The sequence below is a fragment of the Vipera ursinii genome (genome assembly GCF_947247035.1).
Source record: "Vipera ursinii genome assembly, chromosome: 11".
Lineage (NCBI taxonomy): Eukaryota > Metazoa > Chordata > Lepidosauria > Squamata > Viperidae > Vipera > Vipera ursinii.
The window spans coordinates 13,654,543-13,670,191 of NC_139524.1; the positions used below are offsets into that span (position 1 = coordinate 13,654,543).

Consider the following 15,649-nt stretch of genomic DNA (forward strand, 5'->3'; position numbering starts at 1 on the left):
TGGGACAATCTTCATATGATATAGGTAGATTAACAAATATTTTTAAATATACAATCCACGTATATTAAAAACACATGCGTACACCTCTTATGATATCCACACAACTTTTAGGCCAAAAAAAAAAAGCATACATTTCAATTGTAAAGTTCTTCAGTGTAAGTGACAAAACCTGACCTTAATTTTTCAATTAAGAAAACGTATTATGAGGAACAGTGCATTTTCTTGCAATACGTATGTAAAATCACACACTATATAGAGGTTATCTTAAAAAAAGATCGCCACAACTCGGACAGTAAACAAGGATACATTAACAAAACCATGAATTTCTCCAATTTGCAAAAGGCCTAACTGAACAAAAATACTTGATTAACCAAACACATGGTGATCATGGGAGAGAGCTGTGACCCATAGCTAGTTGACTGTAACACCTCATTTTACAAGAGGTTTCTAGAGCAATAGCTGCAAGGCAAACATTCCAGACTTCGTTTTCCCATCATCCTGAATCTCATTTACAAACTGAGCACCTGGGGACAAACTAAGTTCACACATATAAAGTAGGTAGTTAGCAGCATTTATTCCTTGCTCAATAGTCCAAACAGAACAATTTAGCAGAGATTACAATGTACACTTGGTACTTTGCAAGGAATTTCTTCTCAAGGAGACCTGTGTAATATCTAGGGAGTTACATTTTCTCCAGAAATGTCCCAGAACGGTATTATGCATTCTCTTCCTAATAGATATTTTCCTTGTGATAAATAACTCTTATTTCAAAAAGACCTTTTCTCAGGAATACTCAAACAGTATACAGTATAGTTAGCAGCATTTATTCCTTGCTCAATAGTCCAAACAGAACAATTTAGCAGAGATTACAATGTACACTTGGTACTTTGCAAGGAATTTCTTCTCAAGGAGACCTGTGTAATATCTAGGGCACAGGTCTGCAACCTGCGGCTCCGGAGCCGCATGCGGCTCTTTCAGCCAACTCCTGCGGCTCCCAGTCCTCTGCCATGTGCAGTCCAAAAAAAAAAAAAGTGGGACTAAAAAAGTTCAACCAATCAATTCAAATATGCAGGGTAGGTGCATATCTCGCCTTGGCTCCACTCTTCAGTCAAACCCTGTTCTGCGCATGTACGCACATGCGCACACATTTTTTGCGGCTCCCAGTTTTTCCTTTTGTGAGGGAACCGGTTCCGAGTGGCTCTTTCACTGTTTCAGGTTGCTGACCCCTGATCTAGGGAGTTACATTTTCTCCAGAAATGTCCCAGAACGGTATTATGCATTCTCTTCCTAATAGATATTTTCCTTGTGATAAATAACTCTTATTTCAAAAAGACCTTTTCTCAGGAATACTCAAACAGTATACATTAGCAATGCAATTTTTTCCATATTTTTATCCTTTAAATAGTCTCATCCTGGCTTTACACATATACAATCAACACTAGCTTACCGGTAATTTAGTTTGTGAAAACTCTGAACACCCATGGGAAGTCTAGCTTTTTGCAATGTCCCAACTACCAGACATGGTGGTCTGTAATACCCATTGTAACCTCACCTAGCAATGGCATTTAGTTGAAAAGGTGTTGTCATATTTGTACTTTTGTGTGTTATGCTAAACTAACCATATCTCACTGGCTTAAAGTATGAATATCAATATACAGAATGGAATCATCTAACTTTGTTGCCCATCTTATCCTGGAAGATATAAGAGTCTGTGGGTCCCAAATAGTGTGGAGTTTTTTGTTGCAAGGAAATATGCAGGAAGAGGAGGAAGTTGCCCACAGTCAGATATTATCCTTCATCCCGTCAAAGTGCTTTAGAAAAAGTTTCAAGGCTGAAATGTCCTGACCCCAAAACATCTTGTTCCAATCTTATCAGAATGTTCACATGTTGGAACAGCCATGTCAGAAGCCATCTGGTGTAGAAACAGACCATGTTAACTGCACAACAAAGATCAGAATGGCTCATTTCCAGGTCAGATCAATTTTGATACGGTAAGAACATTTCCAAGGAGGCTAGCTCTAGCTCTTCCCATGCTAGAATGGGACATTTGGAAGTCCAAATGGTTTCAGTACACCTCTACCTTCCATTTATAAAAACAATTAAGATATTAATTAAATTAATATAATATTGTTTGTTAAGGTATTAGAATGCCTGACTTATAACATTTCGTGCTTCTTTGCAATCACCGGTTTTACTGTGAGAATTTAGCCTCCGATGGTACAAATGAAAAAGGAAGTTTGATTATTTTGTGATGCAAAATCTTAACTTTTTTGAGATCCCTCTTAATTAGGAAAACCTTTTGAAGGTGCTACCTCAAGGAACACTGCGTGTAAAAAACTACACTGAGTTGCTTGTGCATTTGGAAACAACCTACTAAGAAAGCCTGATTTTATTTTATTTTTAAAATGCCCCAACATTTCAAGCTTTTTTTAAAAAAAAAATATACATACTCCAAATTGGTTGTATTTTCAAAACAATTTTGTTTCATTTGGGACCAGAGAAAATAGCAGAAGGATAAACATCAAGTTATGTATTTCCTACAGTTGTTTAAACATCTAGGCTCCAACAAACCCAACAGACGCCTCAGTGCCTTGCTGCCATGGCAAATGCAAGGTTACCTATTCCTATAATTACTAAGTCTTAAGCAAGACAAAGAAGTACTAGCTAGCTAGCTCCTGTACGAAGCTATATTTAAAGCGATCTTCCAAACAGCAAGATCCAAGAAGTTACTAAAATATGATTTGCACTGTCAGATACACAATTTCAAGAATTCTTATTAATCATGAAATCTACGGAGGACAGAAGTTAGGAAATAAAACTGAATTTAGATTAAGTGCAACCTGAAGCAACTGCTCTAACCTGGCTTGTTTCAGTAGTCAAATAATTTAGGAACTTTCATCCACTTTTATAGCATTATACCCAAGTTAGGACCTTTGGTTTGCCCCTCAACAGGTAGTCCTTGACTTACAACAATTCGTTTAGTGACCATTCAAAGTTACAACGGCACTGAAAAATGTGGCTTATGACCATTTTTCACAGTTAGGACCTTTGCAGCATCCCATGATCATGGGATCAAAATCCAGATGCTTGGCAACCGGTTCATATTTATAACCATTGGTATGTCCCAAAGTCAAGTGATCATTGTTTGCGACCTTCTCACAAGCAAAGTCAATGGGGAAGTCAGATTCACTTAAGACACAGGTTACTAACTTAACTGCATTGGTTCACTTAACAACTGTGGCAAAAAAGTAATAAAATGAAGCAAAACTCACTTAGCAAATGTCTCACTTAACAACAGAAATTTTGGGCTCAATTGTGGTCGTAAGTTGAGGACCTGTATTATCAACTGTAAAAAATGTACAAGCCTTGCAATGCAGTCAGAAACCAGTCAGGAATCTAACTTGGACAATCTCTTCCTAGTTTGCTTAATCAGTAATGCCATCAGGAGCCAAACAAGAACAACTGCTTATCTACGGGAAAACACTTGCTCATTCTAGAAAATTCTGGCACCGGGTTTATGAAAGTGTCTGCAAGAACCACACTCTGATTCTCAGGTGCAAAATAAGGAAGATAAACTAATCCACTTGTAGAGACTGCTACGTCATTGTTAGGACACTTTCTCATCCTGGAGACTTGCTAAGCATCAATTTCCTTGTGGACCAATATTGCAAACTTGTATTTGCACTACTTACAACACTTTGTTTAGTAATGGATACAGTTAAAGTTACAACAGCACTGGAAAAAGTGACTTACGACCATTTTTCACACTTATGACGGTTGCAGCATCCCGCGTGGTCACGTGATCAAAATTCAGACCCTTGGAACTGACTCCTATTTATGACGGTTGCAGTGTCCCAAGGTCATGTGATCCCCTTTTGTGACCCGCTGACAAGCAAAGTCAAGGAGGAAGCCAGATTCACCAAACAACCATGTTATTGACTTCATCATTGTAGTGATTCTCTTAAAAACAGTGGCAATAAAGGTCATAAAACAGGGCAAAATTCACTTAACAACTGTCTCGCTTGGCAACAAAAATTTTGGGCTCCGTTGTGGTCGTAAGTCGATAACTACCTATATTAAGCAAGGGCAGATTGCTTCCAGTCTAGAACATGCATTTCTCCATTCTTTCATTTGCTACAGGCCTTTTAAGATATGCAAGCAACCAAAATACCCACATTTTCAAAACACAGAAAATGAAAAGGCTCATTTTTGAGGTACGAAAGGTGTCCTTGGGTGCAAATCTCTATAATTCAAAACCTAAATAAGGAAGTGTTTAAAACCGGCTGCTCCTTAACATGCTTACCACTTAGATAGAAAGCTATGTTATTATTGCTCAGAAGCCCTTATCTTGTATTATGATGATGCACTAAAAAGCAGATGCACAAACACTTAAACACATTTTTTTTTAGAATTCAATCTTGATTATAACTATTGAAGAGCGAGTCTTTGCAGTGTGCCGTAAATCTCTATAACGACAGAAGAAACAATACACTATCCGTTTTCCTCACTTTTCGAGAAACCAGAACAAGAGGTTCTATGTTGATCCTGGCACAGTTTATTTAAGTCAAGGGGTCTTCATACTTGGCCCTTTTATGACTTGTGGACTTCAACTCCCAGAATTCCTCAGCCAGCCTGCCCGGCTGAGGAATTCTGGGAGTTAAAGTCTACAAGTCATAAAAGGCCCAAGTTTGAAGACCCCTGGTTTAAGTGGTATGCTAAAAAACAAGAACTTAAATATAGAGGCTGATTTAATAGGGTATGGACAATTGATCTCCTCCAACATCATTGATTACATTGTTCTAAAATGTTAGTATATCTTATTTGCACAAGTTGGTTAAATTGCATGAAATTGCAGCCAAACAGCCAAAGATACACATTACTGAAGGAGTATGACTTCTCTCTTCTACAACTTTGCAAGGCAACATTTGGAGACAAATAAATAAATAAATACAGAGCTCTCTCTGTATTGTATCCATCTTCAAAAACAGATAATATAAAAACTTTGCTAGTTACCAAATATATCCATTCCCTAACAAATATTTGGGTTTGTATCAGAATGGTGCTCATCATTCAGGCTATAGATGTAAGCAGAATTAAAAGAAAATAATCAGTTTTAATTTTTTTAACTCTAAACTTTATCCACTATAATTACTTTTCAAATAGAATAATCCCCATTAGGGACACTTTTAAGCCTCCCCCCCCCCGCCACTACTATGAGAATGTAACAATCTTCGTAAGATGATTTATGATCTCCAATAAAATTGTTTTCCCAAGCCAGAAGCAATACTTAGAAATCTCCTGACTTATCAATTCAACGGGTTTAAAATTCACAGCGTTCTTTGTTTTGGTCCTTTCAACCATTTTTGTCTAGTAGCTTTACACAAAATCAAATAGAGGTAGTCCTCGACTTACAATAGTTCATTTAATGACTGTTCAAAGTTAAGACACTGAAAATGTGACTTACGAGCCTTTTTCACACTAATGACCACTGCAGCATCCCCATGGTCATGTGACTTGTATTCGGATACAAGTATTTGAATGCTTGACAACTGACTCACATTTGTGACAGTTGCAGCGTCCTGGGGTCACATGGTCACCTTTTGCCATCTTCTGACAAGCAAACTCAATGGGGAAGACCAGATTCACTTAACAGCCGTATTGCTAATTTAACAACTGCAGTGATTCAGTTAGCAAATGTGACAAGAAAAGTCGTAAAATGGGGCAAAACTCACTCAACAAATTTCTCACTTAGCTACATAAATTTTGAGGTCAACGGTCGTCGTACGTTGAGGACCACCATATGGAAATTCCTCTCAATTTTGGCTCTGATCAAAACTGTAAAAAGCACCTGGGGTTTGTGCTAAAATAAAACAAGCAGCAACGGAATCTTTCACACTTATCTCTTAACCTGATACCTTTTATAAGATTTTTATCAGGGTAAAATTAATACTAGAACTGAAATAAGCATTTTAAATAATTACATTAATTTAATTTTAATTAAGTACAAAAACTAAATATAAGGAACTAAAAGGGTCCATTTCTATGAGCATAATTTGCTACAATAAAAGCTGCACAATTGTTAACTGTGTTACTGGAGGCAAACAACAAGTAAGTTAATATATATTGAAAAAAATACTAATTTTGATTGCCACAAATCACCAAATATAAGCAGAACGATGAGGGTTGATTAAGGTTAATCCTTTTAATTTTAAAAAATGCTTCCTTATATACCAATCTCCATAAAGATCAGAAAAAGGCTCGTGTCACAATTCCGTCTTTGACAGATACTAGACAACAATGCCAGATTTTTAACAGTACGCAAGTGGTACCTTTTTTATGATTAAACAATAAAAAGGCATCATAATATCAAGCACAGCAGCTTCTGAATTTTTTGAATAAATAAAAAGATAAGAATTGACGCTCATGAAATATGAAGCTCTCCTTCAGCTACAATGAATGCATAAGGAAAGCATCCAACAATATCTCTTTTTATGGTCTCCTGTAATTCTGCTAACCGAACAGAATTCGAAAGCATGCAAATGAGTGTAGATAAATGGGTACCATTTTAGCAGGAAGGAAACAGCGTTCCGTGATGTCACTCTGGCCACATGACCGTGGAAGTGTCTTCGGACAGCGCTGGCTCAATGGCACTAAAACAGAGATGAGCAGTGCCACCGATAGTTGGCAACAACTAGCCGAGTAAAATCCGCAAGGACCTCTTTACCTTTTTACCTTAAGAAGCACAGCATAGAACAGGACACAGAACGCTATGAGACACAAATATAAAGTAATCTAAACTGGCTTAGCATCTCCCGCAAAAACAAACACCTACACGGGCTCAGCCACCTACATGGGCTACATGTTAGAGGCAGAAGAGGAGGAATCATGCACCATCTCCTCTTAGGCTTAATGTCCCCAAGACAAGTCAGCTGGCCTGTAAACTGGTTGCAACTGGTCAGTAGCAGCCACATTGCCTGAAGTTTCTGCTTTCCAACCACCAGCTCCCCGTTTCTAACAAATGCAGGTGATGATCTGTCTTTGTATAACTACCGTAACTTTTATGGAACCATCTTCCGGTCGAGCTCCGGATGGCGCCTGACCTCCGCTCCTTCCGGCGCGATCTCAAAACCTACCTTTTTGAACAAGCTGGCCTGGCCTGATGGGATGGGGTTGGGTTTTATAAATCTGTTTTAACTTTTTTAATGTGTACTAATTTATTCATGGGCATTGTTGTTTAATCGCTTTTAATTTTTGTATCTTGTTTTTTAATATGTATTGCCCTGTTCACCTTCGGGAGAAGGGCGGTATACAAATTAAATTAATAAATAATAAATAAATAAACTGAATACGGGATGTATTTCCAAACAATCCCGTATCTTATTTGGAGGGTGTGTAATTGAATCATACTCAAAAACTTCCCAAGCCTCAAATGTAATGCCTTGAAGAAAATGCTCACAGGCAACAGAATTACAAAGTTTACGATCAAGGTAATTTGGCTGGGGAGTTTTGGATTCCAAAGTTTTTACACAAGGCAAAAGGTGAAACTTGTTAAGGAGAAGCTATGGGTTGGATACCAAACTTACACCTCTAACTGCCAAGGTTTTTTTTTCCTTTTTCCTTTTATTGCCTTGCCTAAACTATGAGATCAGAGCACAGCAAGTGAGCATACGTTGAGCGTGCATCTCGGATTACTTCATACGTATCTTTTACTTCCCTCTGGGTATGCACGCCTAGAAACTGCTCCTTGGCTGCCCAGAGAGGAAGAATTTTAGTGACTTAAAACACCATAAAGCGCGATTGCTAATGATGAATTTGGGATTATCTGAATTAAAACAGTTGGCAATGACTCCACTCGTGCCTTTCCCTAATCTTAAAAAATGCAATAGGCACAGTATCAGCATGAGCTCTGGCAGTAGACCTGCTGTGGATGTGCACTGTGTAGGCCTCGTCCCTTCCAACGTGAACATTTCTTCCACTAGAATTAAGTACTGTGCAGTGCCTGTTGCTTTCACAACTGGATTTTAAAGCAGAAAGGAAGACTCGATTGCAAACCCTAGTAAGCACAATAAGCAATACAAAATGAAATCGTCTACAGCAGACATGTCAAACACAAGGCCCGGGGGCCAGATCCGGCCCGCGAAGTGGTTTCATGTGGCCCGCGAAGCCATCCTGGAAACAGTGAGGGAACGGCCCCCACTGCCTTGGCCCAGAGACCCTCCTCCTGCCAGAGACCCTCAGATCTGTCCCACTCCTGCCCAGGCCCCCATAATGCCAACGATGTAGAGCTGGCCACGCCCACCCAGTAGGCCACACCCACTCTAGCCATGCCCACCCAGTAGGCCACGCCCACCCAGGCCATACCCACCCGGCCCCCTGAGGGCAACCGCAATGCTGATGCGGCCCTCAATGAAATTGAGTTTGACACCCCTGGTCTACAGGTAGTCCTCAACTGACCACAGTTCATTTAGTGACTGTTCAAAGTTACGACGGCACTAAAAGTGATCAAAATTCAGACGCACGGCAACTGACTCATACTGAGGACGGTCGCAGTGTCCTGGGCTCACGTCATCACCTTTTGCAACCTTCTGACAAGCAAAGTCAATGGGGTAGCCAGATTCACGTAACAACCATGTTACTCACTTAACAATTGTGGCTGTAAAATGGGGCAAAACTCACTTAACAAATGTCTCGCTTCTCAACAGAAATTTTGGGCTCAATTGTGACCGTAAAGTCGAGGACTACCTGTACTGTAGTTAAAGCTAAGCATCAAAAGGAAGGAGTGGAAATGTTTAACTACAGTGAGACGGGGATCCCGTTATGCCTGGAAAGGATTTAGTTTTACCATGCTATAAAAGAGCAAAGCTCAACTCAGAAATTTTGGATTTGCCACCTAAACAGTTCTAAAGCCAGAAATATTTAAGTATAGCAGGGGGCATTGTGTATTACTAAAAAAAAATACCCACATGTAAAAAAAATCTTTATACACTCCTATTGGAATAACTGAGCTTTGTACTTCATTCTAATCTCCAGTGTTATGCCAAAAGACGCATGATTCATCATGTAGAAAAGGCAGAATGAAGATTAATTGAAACTGATATATCCAGAATAATTCCTCCTAACTGGTTTACCCCGTAAATTCTTCCACAATTTGCATCTATCCTAACAAAATGTTTTGTGCCTTAAGAGATCCACAAATATAATGCAACAAAAATTAAATGGGATACAACACATATCATTTAGTCAAAAATAAAGGGGGGGGGGGAAATACAGAAGTTGTTATAATGGACAAGTTAAACTTACAGGAAGGCATATATAATCAAACAATAAGAAAGCCAATGTGCTTATAACTCACAAGATTTACACAAGTTAAGGCAAAGATACAAAGTACGTAAGTATATTTATAATTATCTCACATAAGCCTTGATTGGAGAGGGGAGAAAAACTTTTGGGGGGGAAATTAACGTGGACTACAGTATTTCTGCTAGGTGTGACAACCCTGCAGGAGGAATCTACAAAGGATGTGGTGCTGATCAGATTACTAAAAACCTCAGAATATGATTGTAGTAACATCAGAGTAAACTTCTTAACCTTTGCTAAAAGAAAAGATCAATGGAACATTTAGCTCTAAGGGCTGATTCAAAAAGCATTAGCAATCCTTGGGATCAAAGCAAATAAGCAAAATTACTGTCCCTCTTGCCTCAGCAGGTTTATTATTATTATTATTATTATTCAAAATCTTCTTGAGTAAAAATTGGGAAGAGAAAATAAAGGAAAACAGAAATTGGAACAGAAGGATGGCTTCATGCTGATTCATTAAAAAAAATGTGCCAGGGCAATTTTTTTCTCTGTGGTATCGATGTGCAAAACACAAAAAGCTTCTTTTCTTAATACTGCATACTAGAAACTGCTAAGTTAGTCTAAAGTAGATGATTTGCTGTAATTATGCCCTTTTCTTATGCTATAAACTGAAAATTCTTAAAATTGTACTGCTTGGAGTGTTTTTTTTTACCCTTTTAATCAAATGTTCCTCTTTGCTCAACTCTCTTGCAAAAGGAGTTGCTCAACAAGGATATTTGATCTGAAAGACAATAACTGATTCTGGGAAATATGCAAAACCCAGTCTCACTGCCAACTTCCATTATTAAATCTTTGCGTCTGACTAATAGATAAAAAGATTATTAGGAAGGAAAAATGGAGTTCTTACTCAACAGCCGAAGTAATTAGAAACTACAAAATTACGGCATATTCAGGTTTTGAAATGTGTTGAATATTAGTAGCTCAGGATGGTAGACGGGCTGTTGGTTTGATCACTGAGCTTGGCGATTTGGCTGCAAACATTTTGTCCCCATTTGGGGGGTGGGGCATCTTTAGTGCGCTTTGAATTGTGCTCATCTGCCAGAGACCTGGCCTTTAAAATACCTTTTTGTGTGATGTCATCACAGAATGGGAGATGAAATGTTTGCAGCTACATCGCCAAGCTCGGAGAACAAACCAAAGGGCTGTATGTAAAATTCTCTACAGCAAAAAGTTTCTTACTCTGCTTGGATCTATTTGATTAGGTCACCCAGACACATACTGATTACCTTCCCCTTCTAACTGCATGTATTGACTCTGCATATGTTGAATGCAAATACTCATGGCTGCTGACAGAATAACATTAAGGAGATAGTGAAACAAGTCACATCTATTTGGCTTGTCAAAAATAACTACTTGTAAACTAACTGCAAAATATGACTTCAATTCAATTCTCATTCAAAGTAAATTCAATTAAATTCAATTCTCATTCAAAGTAAATTCAATCATAACCACTTAAAGGAAAGCACATTTTACATTATTTGGGAGTGTTAAATATAGATCCTGCAATGCCTACTCTGAAGCCTATACAAAATAATAATGCTCTATACTCACCAAAGGGGGGGGGGAAAGCACTTTTGAGTCATATTGCAGTTGCCAAATCTATTGACTATTTTAGTAGAAATGTTTAGAAACTATTAACAAACACTGAAAATGTAGGAATGTGACACTTCAGAATGTATCTGTTTAATTCTTTGTTTGGTTGATTGTTTTAAAAATCTACATGCTTTGTAATTACTTTTTTCTTTACATAAACAAGTGGTGACTCACGGCCACACCAAAGAGAAAATTTAATGAACTATCCCAATGTAAACTGTTAAGAACTGAAATTAAAGCAATTGGCTATTTGAAGCCCAACACCAACTATTCTACACAAAAGAATAGTTATAAAAACAATGAAAAAGATCTGCTGCTTGATATTTATAACCTAACTTTGAAGCTGTTCTGATCATCTACGCAAATGATGCATTAATCATAGTTCTACAGATGGAGCTGCATTTATGGAATAGCTGCAGTGATGTTATAAAATAATGTTTCTCAGGATGGAACTTACTAACATATGTAATTGTACTTGATCGGCAAGCTCTAATTTTTCTCTACTAAGATTTGAGGATATATTCAAGAAAACAAATTCCCATACTTCTCTTTTAAAACTTTCATTACTCAAGATAATAAGAATGGTAGCATTCAACTTAACACAACCCTAATATCTGAATCTTTCTGAATCCCCAGAGGTTGGTTCTAAGCACAATTTTTCATATTGCAAAACTTACTGATGAAGTACCAATAAAAAATGACTAGATAAAAATAGCATATATTGCTAACGTCTTAAACTGAAGCATAAAGATGCTGAATATTTATATAGCTCAAATAATGCCGCTTGGGGAGGGTGTGAAAGCCCTAATAAGCAGGCATATATACAGAATGAAGGCTACTGCTAAGCTTGTAAGCCGCCCTGAGTCTTCGGAGAAGGGTGGGATATAAATGGAATTAAAATTAAAAAAAAATAAAGAAAGAAAGGTTTTATAACACAGAATTGTGTTGAACATTCAACATCAGGGAAACAAATGGGCCTCAGGAAAAATATGAATTAATAATAACTGGAGAATTTGTTCACATATCTCAAGAAGTGACAGTACTTGGCCCACCATGCTTCAACTCAAAAAGATAACTCTGGTTAATACTTGTATAGGCTAAACTGGAAAGTAAAAAGAAACTAAAGAGAATGGCAAATCACTTTTGGTTTGGTCAAGAAAACACAGCCACTTCTTTCTAACTTGTGGAAAAAAAGGCTCTGACAGATATATAGAGATCTATAATTAACCAAAAGTGACTATTTCCAAAATTATCTTTAAGCTCAGCTTAAACATTTTTGCTTTCCCTTAAAATATAAAATCTCCTATCTGCAATCAACATAGTCTGTTATTAAGCATGCTTATTTTAAGAACCTCCAGGGAAAAAGAATAATAGTGTGCCAGTAAAATTTGTTCAGATCACATTAGACAGAAGACTACCTTGCCCTGTTTACATTTCCACTGTCTATTCTGCCCCACTTTGCAAATCAAGGATTGCTTAACAAGGATTTACTGAATAAACCACTACTGGTTGGTTTTGCACCATCAACCTTAAACCAAGTTTACCAACCACAACAGTTAACTTCACACACAAAATTAAGGCAAACAAAATTAAACCTCATTATGACTTAGCATGACTTGGAAATCTAATCGTGGAATCTTCACGTTTTGAGAATACTCTACAATTCCTTTAATAGCTTTCAAAATGATGTGTACCTCTTTCAAAGGATTGCAGGGCTACTAGAACTGAAATAAATATATCTTCATTATTGTATTGTATGTCTTAAACTGCATGAAGAAGGGGTTGATGCATTTTTTTCTCTACAGCACCTCTTTTAAGTAGGTAGGTTTGATGGGGTTATTTGAAGATTTTATCAGGATGCGACAAGCTCTCAAAGTTTCTTGTTGGGTGAATTCTAGAACTGAGCATTTGTGTTAGAACTGGGAGGCTCTGATGATTCCTTTAATCCAGACATGTCAAATTCGCGACATCACGTGACGTCGCGCGACGTATCGGGAGTGTTTTGCCCAGCAATGGGATGGGTGCGGCTTCTGCGTGACGCATCCGGCCCATGGGCCGGCAGTTTGACACCCCTGCAAATCCATACAAGTTAGTTATTTTGAAACCGGTAAAGGCATATGATAATTAAATCTGATTATCTTTCAATTCTTCTCAACAAAACATTCAAGGTATTCTGTAGGGATAAGAAATACTGTCAAGAGATAAACTCAGCTGTGGTCTTTTTTTTATGAATCTCTCCACTATAAAGTCAACAGAATACACAGAGGCAAGGTTAACAGTCACTTCAAATAATCCTTCCTGTCCCTTACGATAAATTATTTACTTAACGTGGGAAAGTTTGCTTATGAAAAGTTTCAGCTATCAAATTGGGTAAGAGGTGGGTGTTGGCAGTTATAACAGTAGTTGAAAAATACATACAGCAGACAAATTTAACCAGTCACATCCCGCTAACAGCCAGACTAAGCTATACCTCTGAAGCTCCCTTCAGCAGGAAGCTGAACATGGGACACTTTTGAAAGCCCTGTCAGCTAGAAAATGACCTTAGCCTGAACACATTTGAAAGGGCAGGTCAGTTAACTGATCCTACAATCAACCAGCCGATTCTGCTTCTTCAAAGTTCACCTCAGATGAGAACCTACGGGCATGGAAAGCACGAAAACCCACGCTTTCAAACATGCTACTGCAAAGCTGGACAGTTACTCAAGAACTTGGCAGGAGAAAACTCATTTAGTCTTTTCTGGGATGCAGCCTGTGAGTCTTTACCCCTTTCCCATGGGGAGGGGTAAAAGTCCTTGACGGAAAAGATCATTAAACTGTCATTTATGGGGATTAGACTACTTTTCCAAATGCAAAGAAGTGAGAGAATTCTACCCCACTGGCCTCAAGTGAGAAGAATTCAAGGCATCCTGTAATTTCTTTAAACAGACCGTCTAGAAAATTAGGCCTAGAAGGCGGATAAATGTTTCACATCAAACAGTAATACAAATTGTTCCATCTGAACTTAAGAGTGTGAACCCAGCCTATTGTAATTTACTCCACACAGGATAAGCAAACCTCACTGAGCATAATTTGATCCCAACAAAATGTTCTGAACACGTGCTGAAACTCAGCTCTCAGCCTTGTCCCGTCCCCCCCCCCAAAAAAAAGGTTTCTGCTGGACATCCAAAGCTTTGTTTCAACGAAACCCGTACAGACATCTATCCCAATAAAATCAAACGTCTGCCAAACCTGCCTTACAGATACAAGAAGAAATTTCCAGGTTTATTTTAAGAGGCATTCCTTGAGGACCTTATCATAAAATAAAACTTAAGTGTTAGCCCAGGGCTCAGATGACACCAAGGACCAAGTTGTGTTTTGCATTATTATTTAAAATAATAATAATAATAATAATAATAATAATAATAATAATAATAATAATAATAATAATAATGGGTTTCTGAATTGTTGACATCAGAAAAAACCTGGATATATATCTACCTAATCTAACATGACCGGCATCCAGAGCTCCGAAGCAGTTCTTCTGCCCGTGTGGCCACCCAACCCCAGAACCGGGTGGCATCCAGGACTATTCTCTGGAGACATCGGCACATTGCAAATTAAACCCTATTTTATGCAGGTAACCCAGTTTGCAAGGTTGGCACAGCCTGCCAAGCCCAGTTCAAGCAGTCAAGAAGACAAGGGGAGACCTGATGCCTTGGGAAAGGGGGCTGCTCCCTCTTTTCCCCTGCTCTTTTTCCAAGGGAAGGAGCAACTTTGAATAGGTTTGTTATTTAGTGGTGCCTTATACTAAGACACAGATTTTGTTTTAAAACAAAACGAATTCATTTAGGCTGCCTTAACTGCTAACAGACCCCAGTGCATCCCAATTCCCCCCCCCCAGCGATTCCCCCCATCGCCAACCTCTCCCTTCCTGGACTACAGTTCCCATATGGGGCCCAATCTGCGGGGCGGGGAAGTCCGAGGGGAAGGGAAGGAGGCGAGTTGGGCAACCGCCAGGCGCCGTTCCCACGTTCCCCACCCCAAACACGGGTCTCCTCGATTTCACCCCGCCCCCGCCCGGTTGCTAACGCCGCTGCCGCGAATCGAGGCCGGCCTGGAGGCCTCACCATCCTCCTCAGGGGCGTCGGGCGGCGTCGGGGCTGTCTGGTGGCCGGCGGCTCTGGCTCTGCTCACGCCGGGCGGCTCCGGCTCGGGCTTCGGCGGCGGCGGGGCCTGTCTCCATCTATGGACGCCGAGCCCGGCAGCGGCGCGAGGCCGGGGCGGCCGGGCGCGAGCGGCGTCGTCGTCGTCGTCGTCTCCACGCCAGAAGGCCGCCGCCGTGGCGGGAGGCTGCGGAGGGGGCGGCCGCCGAGGCAGCGGGCACGGCTCGCGGCAGGCTCCGGCTGGGGCTCCAGAGCGGCGGCGGCGGCGGCGGCAGCGGCGGCAAGGAGGGCTGGAGCGGCCTGGTGGCTCCTTCTCATAATTGTGCGACTGGGCCGGCGGCAGCAACAGCGCCGCGGCCTGGCGCGTCAGCTCGCGCCGCCCTCCGCCCGCCCTCCCTCCCTCGCGTCGCCGCCGCCGCTGCTGAGGGGAAGCAGCCCGCGCGGCCTAGCTGAGCCCCGCCTGAGGCGGAGGGGGGGAGGCATGTTGTGTGTGATTTTGGGGCTGTTGTGTCGCTGTGGTGGGGCTTGCGTTGCTTTATGCCCGCGGAGGGCCGAGC

The 15,649-nt window shown here is 40.1% G+C and overlaps 1 protein-coding gene across 2 annotated transcripts in view; it reads right to left on the bottom strand.

Moving 5' to 3' along the window:
- TRPM7 (transient receptor potential cation channel subfamily M member 7) overlaps positions 1-15,334 on the bottom strand; it is a 53,527-nt gene extending 38,193 nt beyond the window's left edge. Inside the window, exon 1 of one of the 2 annotated variants that reach the window (XM_083371006.1) lies at positions 15,057-15,334. In XM_083371006.1, coding sequence (XP_083227132.1) covers positions 15,057-15,059 — 3 coding nt within the window. In that variant the 5' untranslated portion in view covers positions 15,060-15,334. The remainder of the gene's footprint in view (positions 1-15,056) is intronic. The other variant, XM_083371007.1, reaches the window with a different exon arrangement.
- Between the last annotated feature and the right edge of the window lie 315 nt (positions 15,335-15,649).